General features: G+C 39.4%; 2 protein-coding genes across 5 annotated transcripts; both read left to right on the top strand.

Moving 5' to 3' along the window:
* The first annotated feature begins 5,060 nt into the window (after positions 1–5,060).
* LOC117502824 (myelin-associated glycoprotein-like) lies at positions 5,061–13,528 on the top strand. 3 transcript variants are annotated; one of them, XM_034161938.1, is made up of 9 exons: positions 5,061–5,094; positions 8,024–8,093; positions 9,815–10,174; positions 11,503–11,793; positions 12,057–12,317; positions 12,425–12,512; positions 13,089–13,184; positions 13,266–13,347; positions 13,456–13,528. In XM_034161938.1, the coding sequence occupies exons 2-9, from the start codon at positions 8,045–8,047 to the stop codon at positions 13,498–13,500; spliced, it is 1,272 nt and encodes a 423-aa protein (XP_034017829.1). In that variant the 5' UTR covers positions 5,061–5,094; positions 8,024–8,044; the 3' UTR covers positions 13,501–13,528. The 3 variants fall into 3 exon arrangements, with proteins under 3 accessions (XP_034017829.1, XP_034017827.1, XP_034017828.1); XM_034161936.1 differs by lacking the exon at positions 13,456–13,528 and having other exon boundaries at positions 13,266–13,412; XM_034161937.1 differs by lacking the exons at positions 5,061–5,094; positions 13,456–13,528 and having other exon boundaries at positions 7,908–8,093; positions 13,266–13,412.
* Positions 13,529–15,488: 1,960 nt separating this feature from the next.
* Positions 15,489–20,186, top strand: LOC117502825 (transcriptional repressor protein YY1-like). 2 transcript variants are annotated; one of them, XM_034161939.1, is made up of 5 exons: positions 15,489–16,270; positions 17,769–17,931; positions 18,493–18,553; positions 18,782–18,940; positions 19,143–20,186. In XM_034161939.1, exons 1-5 carry the CDS (start codon positions 15,694–15,696, stop codon positions 19,323–19,325), a joined length of 1,143 nt encoding a protein of 380 aa, XP_034017830.1. In that variant the 5' UTR covers positions 15,489–15,693; the 3' UTR covers positions 19,326–20,186. The 2 variants fall into 2 exon arrangements, with proteins under 2 accessions (XP_034017830.1, XP_034017831.1); XM_034161940.1 differs by having other exon boundaries at positions 15,490–16,270; positions 17,781–17,931.

Below are 20,186 nucleotides of genomic sequence, written 5' to 3'. Positions count from 1 at the left end.
TTAAACTGTCTACCTACTTTGAAAATACACAGTCAAACTGTAATGGTCTTGATTACAACAGTGTGACCCCCAGTACTCATTTTGAATTTATTGAAGGTCACGTTGAAAACCAGGCCTGGGTCCTCACAGATGATGGCCATTTTGTGAAAGACCCAGAGGATGTGGGCGTTACAGTGGGTGTGGTTTAGTCTCACAATTCTGTTAATGCACCTTGAGAATATGAACACCGCTGGTGGCAAGTGTTCATGAGAACGGTGTTTATGGGACTAAGCAGTGTGGGGTTGGATAGGAGACGTAAGATGGGAAAGTAGCCTAAGTAAGTATGTACCACGGAACCAGAGCTGCCGGTACCAAGGGCCAGAGAGAAACAAACGTAAGTATAAAACATGTCCTCTTGTAATTCACTTACAATATATCCTTATGTGTTCCAGGTCCAACATAATCTGCCCAAGTGATGGCAGTAATGCAACTCAAGACTCTTTGGCCAACCACCTAAATATTAGGAGATCAAGAAGAACTCCCATTCACTGAGCTTTGGGATAAAGATGTCAAATCATGCAGTCTGGAACGTCACCAATAGATGACACCAAATCCTGCAGCTTTAAAATTGTCCAGTACTGTTTGCGGACCATTTGAGAAGAAATAACAAAAAGCAATTCAATGCATAACGCCAATCTCATTCAAAACTTATGATGATAAACATATTTTTGATATAACGATCGTAAAAGTATGGAAACACCTGACCTGTGAATGTTGAAGGGTGATGTGATTTTACGTTTGTGTCAATGAGGTATATTCCATAGATCAAACCTGTCCTTGTGCAGAGGAATTTGGGGTAAGTTCCAGATGTAATATACAGCAAGATTGCACCACCAAACATGTTTTTTAATAGACTGTAATTCCCATGAATCTGAAGTACTTGGACAGTGTTCAATGAAGAATTTAGCAGAAGGCACAGATATTTACAGAAAAAATGCAGAAGCTGTATATTTAGTTTTCTACTTGTACATCTGACCTTCTCATTTTTGGCACTCATATATTTTATTTCAATCATGGTTTTCACTACCCTTTTTTTTTTAAAACAAGTCACACGATGAACAGCCTTTTTGTCTGTTGCACACCTTCATGACCGTCCATTGTTGTATTGCTCCAACGCTGCTCTCAAGGAATGCGACTGATATCCTTTTAATTATTCTAAAATGATTTTTAAAAGTGATTAGAACAATCTGAAGGTGTCTCTTTGTACTTTAAGAGAAAATCAGGTGTATGACAATTTGCTTTATGCTTCCACCTAGTGGTGCAGTTCCACCAAATTTGGTATATCGAATCTCGATGAAGCTGATCAATCTAGCTTTATTAGTTGGCTATGTACCACAGGCTTTTAAGGTGGCAGTAATTAAACCATTACTTAAAAAGCCATCACTTGACCCAGCTATCTTAGCTAATTATAGGCCAATCTCCAACCTTCCTTTTCTCTCAAAAATTCTTGAAAGGGTAGTTGTAAAACAGCTAACTGATCATCTGTAGAGGAATGGTCTATTTGAAGAGTTTCAGTCAGGTTTTAGAATTCATCATAGTACAGAAGCAGCATTGGTGAAGGTTACAAATGATCTTCTTATGGCCTCAGACAGTGGACTCATCTCTGTGCTTGTTCTGTTAGACCTCAGTGCTGCTTTTGATAGAGCATGCCATAGGTATTAAAGGCACTGCGCTGCGGTGGTTTGAATCATATTTGTCTAATAGATTACAGTTTGTTCATGTAAATGGGGAATCTTCTTCACAGACTAAGGTTAATTATGGAGTTCCACAAGGTTCTGTGCTAGGACCAATTTTATTCACTTTATACATGCTTCCCTTAGGCAGTATTATTAGACAGCATTGCTTAAATTTTCATTGTTACGCAGATGATACCCAGCTTTATCTATCCATGAAGCCAGAGGACACACCAATTAGCTAAACTGCAGGATTGTCTTACAGACATAAAGACATGGATGACCTCTAATTTCCTGCTTTTAAACTCAGATAAAACTGAAGTTATTGTACTTGGCCCCACAAATCTTAGAAACATGGTGTCTAACCAGATCCTTACTCTGGATGGCATTACCCTGACCTCTAGTAATACTGTGAGAAATCTTGGAGTCATTTTTGATCAGGATATGTCATTCAATGCGCATATTAAACAAATATGTAGGACTGCTTTTTTGCATTTATGCAATATCTCTAAAATTAGAAAGGTCTTGTCTCAGAGTGATGCTGAAAAACTAATTCATGCATTTATTTCCTCTAGGCTGGACTATTGTAATTCATTATTATCAGGTTATCCTAAAAGTCCCTGAAAAGCCTTCAGTTAATTCAAAATGCTGCAGCTAGAGTACTAACAGGGACTAGAAGGAGAGAGCATATCTCACCCATATTGGCCTCTCTTCATTGGCTTCCTGTTAATTCTAGAATAGAATTTAAAATTCTTCTTCTTACTTATAAGGTTTTGAATAATCAGGTCCCATCTTATCTTAGGGACCTCATAGTACCATATCACCCCAATAGAGCGCTTCGCTCTCAGACTGCAGGCTTACTTGTAGTTCCTAGGGTTTGTAAGAGTAGAATGGGAGGCAGAGCCTTCAGCTTTCAGGCTCCTCTCCTGTGAACCAGCTCCCAATTCAGATCAGGGAGACAGACACCCTCTCTACTTTTAAGATTAGGCTTAAAACTTTCCTTTTTGCTAAAGCTTATAGTTAGGGCTGGATCAGGTGACCCTGAACCATCCCTTAGTTATGCTGCTATAGACTTAAACTGCTGGGGGGTTCCCATGATGCACTGAGTGTTTCTTTCTCTTTTTGCTCTGTATGCACCACTCTGCATTTAATCATTAGTGATTGATCTCTGCTCCCCTCCACAGCATGTCTTTTTCCTGGTTCTCTCCCTCAGCCCCAACCAGTCCCAGCAGAAGACTGCCCCTGCCTGGGCCTGGTTCTGCTGGAGGTTTCTTCCTGTTAAAAGGGAGTTTTTCCTTCCCACTGTCGCCAAGTGCTTGCTCCACAGGTGGTCGTTTGACCGTTGGGGTTTTTACGTAATTATTGTATGGCCTTGCCTTACAATATAAAGCGCCTTGGGGCAACTGTTTATTGTGATTTGGCGCTATATAAATAAAATTGATTTGATTTGATTTAATCCCAAATAGCAAATCGAGGCTCGTTTTGAAGCATTCTTGTAACTTCAATCATGACCAAACTTGATATACATAGTAGTTACAGCCGTAGTTACAGCACCAAATTCGACATCGGGATCTAATTTTCAAACTGTTAAAACAAAAAATTTCATCCCAATTCTCCAAATCGCTGATAGTACCTGGTAACTTCTAGGTATTCGTGGTCTTAATGGCTTCAATCATGTTGGAACGTCTTCAAAACGAGTAATTCGTAGTGACTACGGTTTGAATCTTGTTTGATCGTGCTCCATCGGGGTAAAGGTTTGAAGCCTAACAAGTGTTTGTTGGGGTTTGATTCATGTTTGGCTGATGGCACAACTCATTTCTTTCACTTTAAAGTGGATTGCCAGGACTGCACTTTATAAGTCAGTTTGTTAGCAGGCAAGATGGATTACGCCGTTTCATCCCGTTTTTTGGTTTGTGGGTGATCGCAATAGAACAATACCCTGTAGAGTAGCCCTGTTAGGTCTCTAAGATAGTTGGCTAACTATATAATCAACTATCTTAAAAAGCTCTTTACATTTATCAAGGTAAACATGCTTACGTTTACCTCTGCAGAGACGTTGTCTGTGCTACTAGACACTTATAATTATGTTTTATTAATTATGTGGCAACAAGAAGTGATTTACTCTGTGTTCCCGATTGCCCCACACAATAACATTAATTAGCCAGTTAGCCTGCTGTGTTGTTTGTATTCTAACTCAGTAATGCATTGATTAAATTCATTTTTGTCCTTAGGGGCAATATGACCACACAAAAATCTAAAAATAGAGCATAAGTTTAAAAAGTGTTGGATTCTCCTTTAACGTTGTTGAACATTAATGTAGCACTGTGTTAAAACATTCTTTATATGACTAATAGAGGTGCTCAGGTGTCTTAATAACATACATACATACATACGTTACATCTTGTATGAACAGATGCAGCTCACACACACATGATGCAATCTTCAAAAAACAAGTTTTCTAAATGTTTTTCTTCTAATTCAGCTGCTTTCAGAGAACAAGAAGTTTCAATTCTGTGAAATAGAATCCAGCTTACAAGTTCCTCTTTAATGTGCTTTTCTTCTGGAGGTTAATTCAACATTTCTCTGCCTGAGTGATCTTTGTGTCCTCCAACGTCGATGTGATTATCACCAAAGATGTTTCGCAGCTAAACATTAATTAAAAGCATTTAAAAGGAACCTTTGAAATGTAAAATTCTTTGTGTCTGACATTCATTTATCAGCATTGATGGACTTATATTCCTGTAGCTCAGTCACAGCTCCCTGATTAGATTTATTGTTGATTAACTGAATTTTTAAGAACTTCTTAAATGGAGAACACCAGCCACCTCTGTCAGATCATCACCACAACAACCAGAGGTAAGACACCAAGCTACGGCCTACAGCGGTAGCACTGTGGATTTGGGCGCATGAAGATTTTGGTGCGTTTTCTCCAGATTTGACTGCAATGGGGAACTCCACATCCAGAGGTGACCTTATGGCCCAGACACCCAGACGTGTGCACTCTGGACACCACAAGCAGGAGAACCTGGAGGACCCCTGGGGTGTTGAGAAGAAGAAAAACCCTTCAGTGTCTCACAGCGCCCCCCGTGTTGACTTCACCACCCTAAACAGAGACGGTTTATGGCCAGACAAACGTGGGACCCTGAACACTGCTTTTGTTGGAGACCCCAAGTGACACTTCACTCTGCACAACATGTGCACAAATTCTGTCTCTTCGAGCCAAAGCTGTGAGTTGAGCAGGAAGGAAATGCCAGTGTAAATTTAGAACATGCCCACTCTTTCTTTTTGTGTGTGTGTGTATCTGTATGCTGGAGGTGGTCTTGTAAAACATATTAAAACACATTTTGATGTGATTCTGAGCATCTGTGTCGCTGTTTTTGCTGTGAGTACAGGAATCTTGTTCTTATCAATACTTTCATGAGCTTAATATGAGATTTTATTATTAGAAATTCAATTCTGGGCAAAGCGATGTCAACGTGATCTCATGCCAGTTTGTGATGGAACCACCGAAAGTGATTTAATCTATTAGTTTGTGATAACCGTCACAAATACCCAACATTTTCTAAAGGTTTTTGTCTTATCGATGATGTCTAACTTGAATTTTGGTTTTTGTGTGTTGAGTTTGCGGTGAAAGGTTCACAATTATTAATATTTCTACAGAAAAGTCAGTTAGCAGACATGAAAATGAAAATTATGTAGAAATGTAATAAATTGTCTTTCTGATTTTAAATTTTTTAAAAGTTCTATATATCGCTCTACAAATATAGCGATATAGTTTTGACTGTGTTGTTTACTATTCAAAGTAAAAGCCTGTTAATCAATCATTTGCATCATGTTCTACAGAAAATAGAGCAACTTTAACCCCTGTACAAACTGAAATTGATCTTTTTCACCATTTCTGCTGTTTTTACCCCATAACTCCATAGAATTCAATCACAGACAGACCAAAGTTTACCTTTTTGAAATCTTTATAATCAGACAAATACTGTATGATTGGAGCATTTTTAAATTTTAACTCCTGTGTCAAAATTTGCATTTTTCAAAATTCATTTACCCCTCCCTACTTGACCACCTATTGAAAATTCAAGTGGATAGTCTGCTTTTTCAAAAAGTGATGTCGAAGGAGTATTTGTGGCGAATTTGGGGCGTGTATCGCTATTTGAAAGATTCCTCTGTAAATCTTCTGCTATCTGCTGTTCTGTTAAATATGTGAGGGGGGAAAAAAGGCAAAATAATTTTATGATTTTTTTATTTTTATTTTATGTAAAGTTGCAATTCCAGTGATATTCCAACAATTGTGATATATTTTTTGTCTACATCACATTTCCTAGTTGTGCATAATGAGATATAATAATTCTTATAGTAAACACTGTAATGATTTCTTCATTTTTTATTTTGTTTTTTACATACGAGGGCTGTCCGTAAAGTATAGGTCCTTTTTATTTTTTTCAAAAACTATATGGATTTCATTCATATGTTTTTACATCAGACATGCTTGAACCCTCGTGCGCATGGCGTGAGTTTTTCCACGCCTGTCGGTGACGTCATTCGCCTGTGAGCACTCCTTGTGGGAGGAGTCGTCCTGCCCCTCATCGGAATTCCTTTGTCTGAGAAGTTGCTGAGAGACTGGCGCTTTGTTTGATCAAAATTTTTTCTAAACCTGTGAGACACATCGAAGTGGACACGGTTCGAAAAATTAAGCTGGTCTTCAGTGAAAATTTTAACAGCTGATGAGAGATTTTGAGGTGATTCTGTCGCTTTAAGGACTTTTCATGGTGCGAGACGTCGCGCTGCGCTCTCAGGCAGCGTCATCAGCCTGTTTCAAGCTGAAAACCTCCACATTTCAGGCTCTATTGATCCAGGACGTCGTGAGAGAACAGAGAAGTTTCAGAAGAAGTCGGTTTCAGCATTTTATCCGGATATTCCACTGTTAAAGAAGATTTTTTGTTGTGAAAGACGTGCGGGCAGATTGCAGCGTCGGCTCGCAGCCGCCGCGACGCTCCGCCACAGGAAAAAACACCTCTGTTGGAAGCCTTAAGGACAAGTTGGAACATCTCCAGCTGATAAACAATTTCTCATATACTCACTCCACTGAAAGCCATCAAAAGCCAACTGGATTTTACAAATGGTTATCAACACGGAGGTGTTTTTCCTGTGCCGCCGCGCCACGTCGGCTGCGTCCCGACGCGCGGACCCGTCCGCACGTCTTTTATTAAAAAAATCTCCTTTAACAGTGGAATATCCGGATAAAATGCTGAAACCAACTTCTTCTGAAACTTCTCTGTTCTCTCACGACGTCCTGGATCAATAGAGCCTGAAATGTGGAGGTTTTAAGCTTGAAACAGGCTGATGACGCTGCCTGAGAGCGCTGCGCGACGTCTCGCACCGTGAAAAGTCCTTAAAGCAACAGAATCACCTCAAAATCTCTCATCAGCTGTTAAAATTTTCACTGAAGACCAGCTTAATTTTCGAACCATGTCCACTTCGATGTGTCCTCACAGGTTTAGAAAAAATTTTGATCAAACAAAGCGCCAGTCTCTCAGCAACTTCTCAGACAAAGGAATTCCGACGAGGGGCTGGACGACTCCTCCCACAAGGAGTGCTCACAGGCGAATGATGTCACCGACAGGCGTGGAAAAACTCACGCATGCACACGAGGGTGCAAGCATGACTGACATAAAAACATATGAATGAAATCCATATAGTTTTAGAAAAAAATAAAAAGGACCTATACTTTACGGACAGCCCTTGTATATATATATATATATATATATATATATATATATATATATATTATTCTCCCTCTTTATTTATTTATGCAGGCTAAATGTGCTTCAGAATTAAGGCATGCTTTTATATTTTTATCTCCCAGGACAAAACAGTAGGACTGATGGTGATTGTAAGTGGTTATGGTTTTGCGTAGTGGTTAAAATCTAAAAAATAAAAATAAAATTACAGAAACTATGATTATTAAAATAAAACTAATTTTCTGCTAAAGAAGGAAGTGGCTGACACAGAGAGTATACTGGAAATACTGAAAATACAATAAGCCATATCAGAAATTATTATGATATCAAATAAGCATTTTTAAATTGCATTTCCATTTATGTTTAATTAATTTACTAGAGAGAGCGCGAGAGAGAGAGAGAAAATGTGATAAATGAAGAGCTCGGGCAAGAATCAAAGCAAAACTCTGAGAAGCTCAAAGGTCTGGATGATGTATAGTATTTTTAAAAGTGGAATGGAAACTGGACACATCAGGGGGAAATGTCACAACAGCAGCCTGGAAACATTTCCCACTTTATTTACAGATCTGACACCAAGACGACGAGATGGACGCTATCAAATGGGCACTTGTTCTTCTGTGTCTGGGCTCTAAAGGTAAATTCTTTTTGATAAATTAACAATATTTTACATTTTTGGTTTGAAGTTTTATGAGATCCTTTCATTATCTGTGGTTTATATGTCAGTATACTTTGGATTTTAGTCATGATTCTCTGCCTGTGTTTGTAAAAATGACCTGGCCGTAAGGACAATTTAGACTTTCCGTGACATGTGTCACAAAATTTGTTCTTTGAAACACACACGATCCTTTCATTTGTCTTTACAACCCCTGGCAAAAATTATGGAATCATCGGCCTCGGAGGATGTTCATTCAGTTGTTTAATTTTGTAGGAAAAAAAAAGCAGATCACAGACATGACATAAAACTAAAGTCATTTCAAATGGCAGCTTTCTGGCTTTAAGAAACACTATAAGAAATCAAGAAAAAAGATTGTGGCAGTCAGTAACGGTTACTTTTTTAGACCAAGCAGAGGAAAAAAATATGGAATCACTCAATTCTGAGGAAAAAATTATGGAATCACCCTGTAAATTTTCATCCCCCAAATTAATACCTGCATCAAATCAGATCTGCTCATTGACATTGACCCTATGTGTCTTTTTGCAAGGAATGTTTTTGCAGTTTTTGCTCTATGGCAAGATGCATTATCATCTTGAAAAATGATTTCATCATCCCCAAACATCCTTTCAATTGTCCAAAATATCAACATAAACTTGTGCATTTATTAATGATGTAATGACAGCCATCTCCCCAGTGCCTTTACCTGACATGCAGCCCCATATCATCAATGACTGGAAATTTACATGTTCTCTTCAGGCAGTCATCTTTATAAATCTCATTGGAAAGGCACCAAACAAAAGTTCCAGCATCATCATCTTGCCCAATGCAGATTCGAGATTCATCACTGAATATGACTTTCATCCAGTCATCCACAGTCCACAATTGCTTTTCCTTAGCCCATTGTAACCTTGTTTTTTTCTGTTTAGGTGTTAATGATGCCTTTCGTTTAGCTTTTCTGTATGTAAATCCCATTTCCTTTAGGCGGTTTCTTACAGTTCGGTCACAGACGTTGACTCCAGTTTCCTCCCATTCTTTCCTCATTTGTTTTGTTGTACATTTTTCGATTTTTGAGACATATTGCTTTAAGTTTTCTGTCTTGACGCTTTGATGTCTTCCTTGGTCTACCAGTATGTTTGCCTTTAACAACCTTCCCATGTTGTTTGTATTTGGTCCAGAGTTTAGACACAGCTGACTGTGAACAACCAACATCTTTTGCAACATTGTGTGATGATTTACCCACTTTTAAGAGTTTGATAATCCTCTCCTTTGTTTCAATTGACATCTCTCGTGTTGGAGCCATGATTCATGTCAGTCCACTTGGTGCAACAGCTCTCCAAGGTGTGTTCACTCCTTTTTAGATGCAGACTAACGAGCAGATCTGATTTGATGCAGGTGTTAGTTTTGGGGATGAAAATTTACAGGGTGATTCCATAATTTTTTCCTCAGAATTGAGTGATTCCATATTTTTTTCCTCTGCTTGGTCTAAAAAAGTAACCGTTACTGACTGCCACAATCTTTTTTTCTTGATTTCTTATAGTGTTTCTTAAAGCCAGAAAGTTGCCATTTGAAATGACTTTAGTTTTGTGTCATGTCTGTGATCTGCTTTTTTTCTACAAAATTAAACAACTGAATGAACATCCTCTGAGGCCGGTGATTCCATAATTTTTGCCAGGGGTTGTATTCTGCATTCTCTATTCCAGGAATTCAAGCTGAGCCCTTGCCTTGGACGGCCACGGTGCCATCTTCAATTAAAGGCCTGCCTGGATCCTGTGTGGTGATTCCCTGCATCTTCTCCTACCCAGAACCGCAGAACCCGGTCACTCACTTCTCTGGGATTTGGATGGATCACATGAAATTTATCTATCACCCAGTGGGGTCTCAGATGATGCAGGAGTATAGTGGTCGGACAGAGCTGCTGGGAGACCCCACAGTCAAGAACTGTTCTCTAAAGATAGACCCCCTGCAGTTAAGCGACACTGGACCATTTTATTTCAGGGTTGAAATTGGAGATCATGACAAATACTCCTACAAAGAGAGTGCAGTGTCTATTGCAATGATTGGTAGGTACAAATTAAATATTTAACTACTCTGCAACACTGGTTCATCACCCTATATATGGTTGGGGTTTGTTTGTGATTAGGGTTAGAATAAAGGTACTGGACGGTGGAAGGTCTGCTGCCCAGCAACAAGACTGAAAGAGTTTACATTGAACTGGTTTTACTGACCTGTAATTGTTAAATAGGGCTGGGGTTTGGAACAAATAATCTATTTCATGCAAGATATTTTTAATATCTTTATATGTCTCAACAGCATTCAAATTATTTTAATTTGTTTGAATTTAACTATAATTTAGGTCATCTGGATTTATCTGATTTTACACTGTTCCATACAGGGACAGACTAAAGTGGTTTAAATGAGTTATTAGTCAAATTCACATTTTGAAATGCACTAAATCAGTGTGTAATATTTTGATGAAGTGGTTTCCACAAATCACGTGAATATCTGGATTTTTAACCCACTTTTGTTTGACGCTATAAGTTTAGAAAAATTTAAATGACAATATTTTTGTAGTTTTTCGTCATTTACAACTAACAGAACTATTTCTTGATATCCAAAATACAAGTTATGATTTTTTTTTTTAACTTAATGGGAGGCACATGGCCTCATATAGCAATAAATAAATAAATGAACAAGTCACACGTTCATTAACAATAATAGCAGTTCTTATTTATGTAGGGCTTATGCCGGAATCAAAACACAAAACAAAATATTAATAAAAAATAAAAGTGCAATACAACAATGCACGAAATCCCAAATTAAAGACTGATTTTAAAAAAAATCAAATGGATGATTTCTTTTGTCCAAATAATTTGGATGTCAAGTAACATCCAATATGTTGTCCAATGCACATTTATTTCTCCATCTTCCTTATTTTTGGAATTTAAAAGTCCTTATGTTAATTAACAGCACACGCTGTGGTGTGCACATGTGCTACACTGAGTTCCTGTCCATAGTTGAACTCACCCTCAGGGAAGTGTTATGTTGCAAAGGGAGTTTCATAGAAAAAAAAAGGCACAATCTGTATACATTTTTCTCTTCACAATGCAATTTTTGACTTGTGCGACTTGAATTAATCAAAAAAACGAATGGTTATTTTGGGGTAAAATACAAAAATGCAAATATCTTTTCCTTTGTGATGTTAATTAAAATAATTTGATGCCACTAAAATTAAACATGAAGGTTACTAAAAGTAGTTTTGTGTAATTTTGAGGACGAGACAAATTAAAAAGATTGCATCAGTGTTTTGAGTCTCCCAGCAGACAGCTGCTGACCTTCCACGATTTAACAATAAATTTTTCTCTTTTTTTTTTTGTTGTTGTTTTGCTAGATGACCTAAATCCCATCAGGTTTTCTGTGGATAAGGAGGTCGTGATGGGTCGATTGGTGACAGCGTCCTGCACCGTGACTCACAGCTGTCCCACCTCTCCTCCAGTCTTCACTTGGAATCACCCTGGAAAACACAAGTTCCACTCACAGCAGCTCGAAGGGGGCCAGTGGGAAGCCACCTCACTGCTGACCTTTGACCCTACTCGTGCTGATCACCACATGCTCTTGCAGTGTGACGTCACGTACAAGGGCGGGCGGCACCAGCAATCCTCTAAAGTCCTCACTGTACAGTGTGAGTTGATATTAAGGGAAAAGAAATAGCAAAGAGGACGTTTCAGGGACGCACTCTGTGCAGAGAAGCTCGATATGTAACAGCAGAGAAACGGACAGCTCAGAGCAAACTAAATATGAGCTTACATTCATAGTCATACACACTTTATGGGTAAATTGAAGCTGCTCACTCTGATTAGCACCAAGCCTGGCACACGTCTAGAATTTCCCAGCAAGCTCAAATTTGTAAGTAAAGCATAATCCTTTGATTTTACATCCTTTCAGATGCTCCTGAGATTAAGACGGCCTCGACCTGCTCCTCGGATAAGACAATGGTCACGTGCACATGCATTGCAGAGTCCAGTCCTCCAAGCACTGTTCATTTCCTTCTTTCTGTTATCATCCTGCCGAATGTTACGGTGGAGACACACGGCTCTCTGACCTTTGCCACTCTGCGGCAACACTTTGAATCCTCTGGGTTTGTGCAGTGCCTTGCAAACAACACTCTGGGCAGCGCCAATGTCACGCTCTCTATACTTGTGCATGGTAAGAAATAAATATTTCAACATCAGCATGCATGACCTGTATGTATGTGGCGATGTTTACAGACTGTTAACGCAACACAAATGACAGAATGTTTTCCACTTGGACAGATGAGATGAAGAACATTTACACTGGTGTCGCCATTGGTGTGCCTGTTGCAGCTGTGATCTTGTTAGTCGTGGTGCTGCTTATAAAAAGGTACGGTTTTGCAAAACTGATATACAGAGATGAATGTTTTCCAAGAATTGTCATATTTTCAGATGCTGGGGCAGATGGAGGTGATTCCGATACTAGATGACTTCCAAGAATGTGCAATTCCAGAAGTGGCTGCATCAGGGGCACTGAAAAGGAAGAAGAATTCTAGGGGCACATGTTTGACAGGGGCCCAGAGAGGTCCTTAATGCAATTATCATACTGACAAAATAATATAAACTTACAGTCATACATATATTTTACTTGCAATTCATGGAACATCAGAATGCCGTTTTTAATTGTAACTGCAAAAGTGTGTGTGCAGCACTCTTCCAGAAGTGGTGGCCTGTTGCAAATGTACAATACATACAGTAACATTCATAAGAATGTATGGAATGAACTGCAGTGCGCTTTACATTTTGAAAACTGGCAATTCCCAGAAAATGTTAATTTCTGAATATGATTACATACTCATTTTTTATATTTTTTATGTGCTATGTTTTATGTTCTCATTGGATATATATATATATATGGTTAGAATCTGGCGAATAGTTCCTTAAGTGCATGTTTTCTTTCTGCCAGTAGGGGGAGACCTGCTCAGCAGTCAACACTGCAGGTCATGGGGTCAGACAAACCTCAGAGGCCTCCTCAATACACCACTGCACCAAGTTCACAAAGGTTCAAGTGGAAGTTAAATGAATAGTTTGTGTGTGTGCGCACGCATGCTCACACTAAGCTATTTTTGTTTTCTATCCCTAGGAAAGAAAGACGTAAAGATAATGACCGCAAAGACAACAAGTCTGCTATTGACACTAATGACTGTATATATAACAACATGGAGGTATGTCTGTTTTGTTTGTTTGTTTGTTTTTTCGTCACGGTGCAGTTTTTTATGACTTCCTGACATAACCCCACAATAGTAAGATCATTTTATTTTTCCACTCCACAGGTTGAAGTGGGAGGAAATTATGATGAGATCTATGCCAATATGTAACAAGAAGAAAACTGAAGAATGTTCTTTTTAAAAAGAATTTCTTTAATAAATCTGCCAGAGTTGATGTTCATGTTCTCATCCCCTTACATGTCTAAAGAAAACAACCCTTAAAATTGATCATTTAATTGTGTTATATTAAAGGATGCTCATACTTACCCATGCTGATATTGCAGATTTGACATTTTATCTCATTTCTGTCATGTTGCAGAGATTTATTTAGGAGTCGTTTAAAGGACAAAAGAAATTGTAATATGGATAAGCTTGAATTCTTTTTTTTTTTATCCCACCCAATGATTATGACAAAAAATTGTCACTATATGTTTACTGCTCATGTTGCTCTCTGCTTTTTTTTATAAACTGCTTTTTGTAATGAACGTGTTGGGGTAAAATAAAACTTTAAAATACTTTGAAGTTCTTCCCAGTTTATCAATAATCTCGTTATTTTTTACAATGACCATATTTTCTGGTGTATAAATTGTACTTGTTACAAAAGGCCTCTTGAAGAGGAAAAACCCATAAATAACTTAAGTCACAACTTTTTCTGTATTATGAGCTCATTAATTTGGGATTTTTGTGCATTGCTGAAGTGTACTTATTATTATTGGAATTTATTCTTTTAATATTGCAGTTTATTTTGTTTAGTGCTTTCATTCCTGTAAAAGTGATATAAATAGTTAATTATTATGAATAGTAAATGCATGATTTTCGGTATATAAGTTGCACTTGAGTGTAAGTCGCAGTGCCTCTTAAATTAGTAAAAAGAAAAAGAAAAAAGTGACATACTCTGGAAAATAAATTAATCTATAAAAACAAACAAAAAAATGGAAATTACTATTTTCTGTTGCCAGTGTGATATAATTATTTTATTTGGTTGTTAAACAGTCTGAATTCAAACAATATTCAACTTAAATTGAAAACATACAAGGAGGAACTGTGGGGTTAAAAAGTAAGAAGATCTGGAAATTTTGTTTGATAATTGAAAAGTCGTTTGCCGCCCCCAATTAAACATACAAAGTACCGCAACAAAATGCTTTACAATAGACAATTTAACAAAGATATTCTTGGCCCCCAACTGCCTCATGATACTGGCGACATATAGTGGTGCACTGTGGATCACTTCATCCTTCATCCAGCCCCCCCCAAGTTGTCATGGAGGTGGAGACTATCTATTAAGACCAAAACTGTTTTTGTACCAGGCTGTGAATGTTTGTACCTTAAAGTTTGACATTTTAACATGGATTCCTATGGGAATGTGCTCTGTTTTGGAGGCAGCCTCAAGTGGCCAGTCAAGGAACTGCAACTTTTTCTTCTCGTGAAGCCGTCAAAGTTTGCTGTTTGGTTAAAATATCGGTGATTACACAACATTTGCATGTGGATAAAATACAACAATTTAATGTGTAAAATGTCCATTAGGTCTATGTCGCATTTCCTTGCACGAAGTGGCACATTTCCAAACACTGTGGGTCACCCAAAGCCGCTGAGACAAATTTGATGAGTCCATATTTTGAATTTGCACCGCCACACCCTGTCTTCTTAGGGGGGACACTGAGAGGTTCTCTGCAGGTGACACTCCTAAATTGTGTTAATGAACCTTTAATAAAACTTTGACACTTATTATTGTCATAGGACGTAGACTATCAGGACTGAATTTCTATTAAGACTTTTCAGCCCAATTTAAAACATTTGTTAGAAAATTTTTGAAAAATAATATTACATTACTTTGATGAAAGATTTAAAATAGATGCATTTCTTACTGCATTTTTATCAGTGTAACTAGTAATCTGTAGCCTATTATATTTAAAAAATACCCTTCCTAACTCTAATCATAAATATGTATGAGAAATTTCGACAGTAAAATCTCTACGGCGGAGGAATGCGCTTTAAGTGCTCCTTTAGTTATCGAAGGCAAACACGTGATGGCAGTAATGCGCCAACTCTGCAGCAAATCTCCCGAACGACGATGAAGAAGAAGTCTCGCGATGCTTCGGCGTGAGGGAGCAGAGTGGCGACGAGAAGTGGCGTGGGACGGAGACAGGGAAGAGGAGTTGTTATCGAAGAAACACGGACAGGCTCAGGGGGGCGTGTGAGTGGTTTTGCGTGGGGAGTCCCATAAATAAATAATAATAAAAAAAACAAACAAACTCAGGAGCACAACACGGCGTGAATGAAACAGGCAAGCTGGCGGAATTCAACATGGCATCGGGAGATACGCTGTACATCGAGACAGACGGCTCGGAGATGCCGGCCGAGATCGTGGAGCTGCACGAGATAGAGGTGGAAACGATCCCGGTGGAGACCATCGAGACCACGGTGGTCGGCGACGAAGACGACGACGAAGACGACGATGATGATGATGATGATGATGACGACGACGGGCAGCCCATGATCGCGCTCCAGCCGCTGGTGACAGACGACCCCAGCTCGATCCAGCACCACCAGGAGGTGATCCTGGTCCAGACCCGGGAGGAGGTGGTCGGAGGGGACGACTCGGACCTGCACGGGGACGGCGGCAGCGGAGGCTTCGAGGACCAGATACTGATCCCGGTGCCTGCTCCCGGGGTGGAGGACGAGTACATCGAGCAGACTCTGGTGACTGTGGCCGGGAAGAGCTCGGTGGGTCGTGTGAGGCGAGGAGGCAGCGGCGGAGGGAAAAAATCGGGCAAAAAGAGCTATTTAAGCGGCACCGAGGCCGGCGGGAGAAAATGGGAGCAAAAGCAGGTGCAGATAAAGACTCTGGAAGGGGAATTTTCGGTCACAATGTGGGCTTCGGGTAAGTAACGTCGAGCTTTTTTCCCCCGTCTTCGGTGTTAGCTCCGCGCTAGGCCTCGTGCCAGGGCGTTGTCCTGTTGCACCTGACTAATTCCTGGAGCGCTCCGTCGCGCCGCCGGTGAAAGCCGATAAATAATGCTCGTTTTCGGTTCCAAACTTCTCTATGGCATACCGAAATGTTTTTGTTTTGAAGGGAGGCCATGTTTTTAGGTGTTGCTGGGCGCCGCCATATTCCCCAAGACGAGTAAGTATGGCGGCGGCCCCGAAAAAATGGCGATAGTCGCGGCCAGGCAGCGATGGCGGCGGTGGAGGAGACTCTGGCTGGGTACAGGCTAATACCTGCAGGCCGCAAAACTGCGGCGCACTTTTATCTACACGTACAGCTAGTGTAAGGTCAGAGTGCACTGTAAATTATATAAAAACAATACGCGTATAATTTTTTATAATATGTGCTGTTTTGCATTAAATGATTCAGCATAGTTAGCCTTAGCTCACGGTAAGTTAGCGCGTTAGCTAGGCAATCTGGAGCAACATTAAAACCCGCTGGTACTTCTAATAAAAGAACAACTTATGAGTGTAAATGTCTGTTTTTGTAGAGCAGATTTTGTAAGGTGAATTATAGAACCACTCATTCTTTATTTAAAATGGTGTCTATGTCTGTCTTTTGAGAAACAACTATTTTATATTTGAGTACCGTATGAAAATTTGCCTCGAGTGTAAAGTTTCCAGTGTTGTAACTGAGGGCAGCTTTTTCCGATTTATTGTTTAAAATTTTCAAAGCTAAGTGTGTTACTGCACGTACAGATCCTGCGCTGCCTGACTAATTTTTAAATATGTAAGCATAATACGGGTGCCTAATCCTGAATCGTCCAGCAGGGGTCAGTGTTTCGCATTTCGTCCTTTTCATGTGTACGTATGAGCAGTTTAAGGACCGTCGGGAAATTGATCATCCGATCTTAATTTCTCTTAGGCAGGTTGTGGTCTACCTTGGGGAAAAATGTCCAAAAGACATTATGCAGACTCAGGACAAGATAAACAACAATCACGTTAAATTCGATTAAACATTTGATAAATAACAACAAATCACATTGACTACTGCAGAAAATCTATTTTTGTATGTTGTATGAATGTATGTTGAAATGATTTCAGAGCATTTTCTGCCAGTTTCAACCATTTTTGTAGAACTTTGTGTTCTGTCCTTTATTCTAGAGGAGAAACATTTAAAAATCCTGGAAATTTTTAACTTGAAGTATTATTTTTGTACTTATTAATCCCTGGATAGATAAAGAACAGTACTACATCTTAAGTTACATGACTTGAATGTTTTCAAAGTGTGGCTTATCATTTTTACGTATTAACTGTGTAATGTTGTAACAGTAGTGTGACTCCTGGTAACGGTGAGGACAGCGTCAGCTACAGATGTCTTTGGTCTGCCCCCCTCCTCGTATTGAGAGAAATTGTAGTACGTTATCGGTTCAGTCTCTGTAATGTGTTTTTAGATGATAATAAAGACATTGACCATGAGTCGGTGGTGGAAGAGCAGATCGTGGGGGACAACTCTCCACCGGATTATTCCGAATACATGACAGGGAAGAAACTGCCCCCTGGTGGAATCCCAGGCATCGACCTCTCAGATCCCAAACAGCTGGCAGAGTTTGCCAGGTGAGTGTGTTTGTTGTTCTTTCCTTGGGGGGACTTAGATAGTGAACATGTGGCAGAGGGAAAACTCAGTCACAAATGTAAAATGTGCAAGGTGGGGAAAGAGTAATTTAAATCAGACACTGATCGCCTCATATTCTGTTGCTCCTGGGAGTCACTATAACAAGTACTTGTTATTTTTTACATTGATGGGTGTGTTATATTTTACTTTTAACCCTACGTATCAGTTTGTAAATGTGTGCTGCTCTGTAGGCATGTTTGAGGGATTAGAAAAATTAAACAAAACCATCACAGCGCTTGATCAGTTATGTATTAAACCAGAATATAGTGATCTGTGTGTGTAGTGTGTTGTCATTATTTCAGATGTCATTGTGCAAATGTGTCATTCGTGGGTGGTGTCACTTTTTTTTTTAACAAAATTCTGGCTGTTGCTTGTACTTGTGGCTGCTGACTTGGTGGTGATTAGATTTGACGCTGCTGTTACACAGTGATGGTGACTCAAATCTGTGTTTGTGTTTTGCTTTTCTATTGATAATTTGTATTTCCTGTCTTGTCTTTGGACAGAATGAAGCCCAGGAAGGTCAAAGAGGACGATGCACCCAGGACGATAGCTTGTCCTCATAAAGTGAGTAAATGGTTTCTATGAATGTGTGCCCTTGCATCAGTAAAATTACTTGGATTTTTTTTTTTTTTTTTTTTTTACGTGTTTTTAAGAACTGGAACACTGAGGGCCACACAGTTCATAATTTAAATAATAGGTGTTTTCCCTCAAATATTAACCAACACAATCAGTTTTTTTTTTCCCCATATTACCAAATCGAAAACATGAACATAGCAATTCTGTGCTTCACAGGGCTGCACAAAGATGTTCAGGGATAATTCAGCCATGAGAAAGCACCTTCACACCCACGGGCCACGTGTGCACGTCTGCGCCGAGTGTGGCAAGGCCTTTGTGGAGAGCTCTAAACTCAAACGTCACCAGCTTGTTCACACAGGAGAGAAACCCTTCCAGGTTAGCATCCCAATTAACACCTGCACAGTTTCTATTTTCAGTGTTCCATGACTGTGATCAAATCGGGGCTGTGCACAGTTAAGAAAACCTGTAACATGAGCCATTTTATGAATGAGTTCATTCTTCTGAAGATGTTGTAGTGTGCAAGATTTTAAGGCTATGTATTCCCACAAAATTCAACTCCATTTGTCTCTTCCTTTAGTGTACCTTTGAGGGCTGCGGGAAAAGGTTTTCTCTGGACTTCAATCTGCGCACACACGTGCGGATCCACACTGGAGACCGGCCCTACGTCTGCCCTTTCGACGGCTGCAATAAGAAGTTCGCTCAGTCAACCAACCTAAAATCTCACATTCTCACACACGCCAAAGCCAAAAACAACCAATGAGACGCCATCCTCGCAGAAGAAGAAACTTCCCAGCAGCACACGGGACACGTCTTTTGAAGGTGGATTCAAAAGCTTGAGACTTCTTGATTTCTCTAACTTTATGACAGATCAAAGGACTTGGATTAGCAGTGACATTGAGCTGATTTTCTTGCCTCTCCCTCTTCTGCTGCCACATTGGACAAAGAACACAGTGCTGCGTTCCCAAAGTCTGGTCTCCACAGTCCCTGTCTTTCTCCAGTGGCACTCTGTTGCCAGAAGATGGAACCAGTGGACAAACATCAGAGACTTATTTTTACCACAAACGGATGCGGTGGTTATTGGTATTTTTATTTTGTTGCATAGTTTTTATTTTCAACAAGTGTGCATATTGTATACTTGACTCAGGCTACATATGGTGAAAAGTTTTTTTTTTTTTTTTGTCCTGATTGAGGCCACATTCATCACAAACAGCACTGGCCTTTGTGTGTTACACACAAAAGCTTAAAAGTTTGTACGGTTGCATTTTCTTGCCTTTTACGGGGATGGGGGTGGTGTATTTTTCTCTAACCATAAAATAATCGTGTATACTTGTATGGCTGTACTGAATTGCATAGGCATATAGAGGTGTGATTTAAATTGTTAAGCGATGAAACTTTGTCACAATTGCTTCGTTTTCTGTAAACTGTCCTTACACAGACAAATGAGTAATATAGTCAGAGCTCGTCTCAATAACTAGCCAAAATCGACGTTGAATGGACTGAAAGACCATCACTTATTTTCTGTTAGAATGTATTGTGCAGATGTCAGACTTTAACTTACTTTATTCATATTAACAACCATGTATCCCAGCTTCCCACAATAAAACAGGTCGTTCCAACCCTG

This window comes from Thalassophryne amazonica, chromosome 21 (assembly GCF_902500255.1).
Source record: "Thalassophryne amazonica chromosome 21, fThaAma1.1, whole genome shotgun sequence".
NCBI classification, from domain to species: domain Eukaryota; kingdom Metazoa; phylum Chordata; class Actinopteri; order Batrachoidiformes; family Batrachoididae; genus Thalassophryne; species Thalassophryne amazonica.
Note: the sequence above shows the minus strand (reverse complement) of the source record. Positions and strands in the feature narration are given on the sequence as shown.

Coding starts and splice junctions, on each gene's coding strand:
- LOC117502824 (XM_034161936.1), top strand. CDS start 8,045: ATGGACGCTATCAAATGGGCACTTGTTCTTCTGTGTCTGGGCTCTAAA. Junction 8,094..9,814: donor TCTGTGTCTGGGCTCTAAAG/GTAAATTCTTTT, acceptor TCTCTATTCCAG/GAATTCAAGCTGAGCCCTTG. Junction 12,318..12,424: donor GCTCTCTATACTTGTGCATG/GTAAGAAATAAA, acceptor CCACTTGGACAG/ATGAGATGAAGAACATTTAC.
- LOC117502825 (XM_034161939.1), top strand. CDS start 15,694: ATGGCATCGGGAGATACGCTGTACATCGAGACAGACGGCTCGGAGATG. Junction 17,932..18,492: donor CAGCTGGCAGAGTTTGCCAG/GTGAGTGTGTTT, acceptor GTCTTTGGACAG/AATGAAGCCCAGGAAGGTCA. Junction 18,941..19,142: donor CAGGAGAGAAACCCTTCCAG/GTTAGCATCCCA, acceptor CTCTTCCTTTAG/TGTACCTTTGAGGGCTGCGG.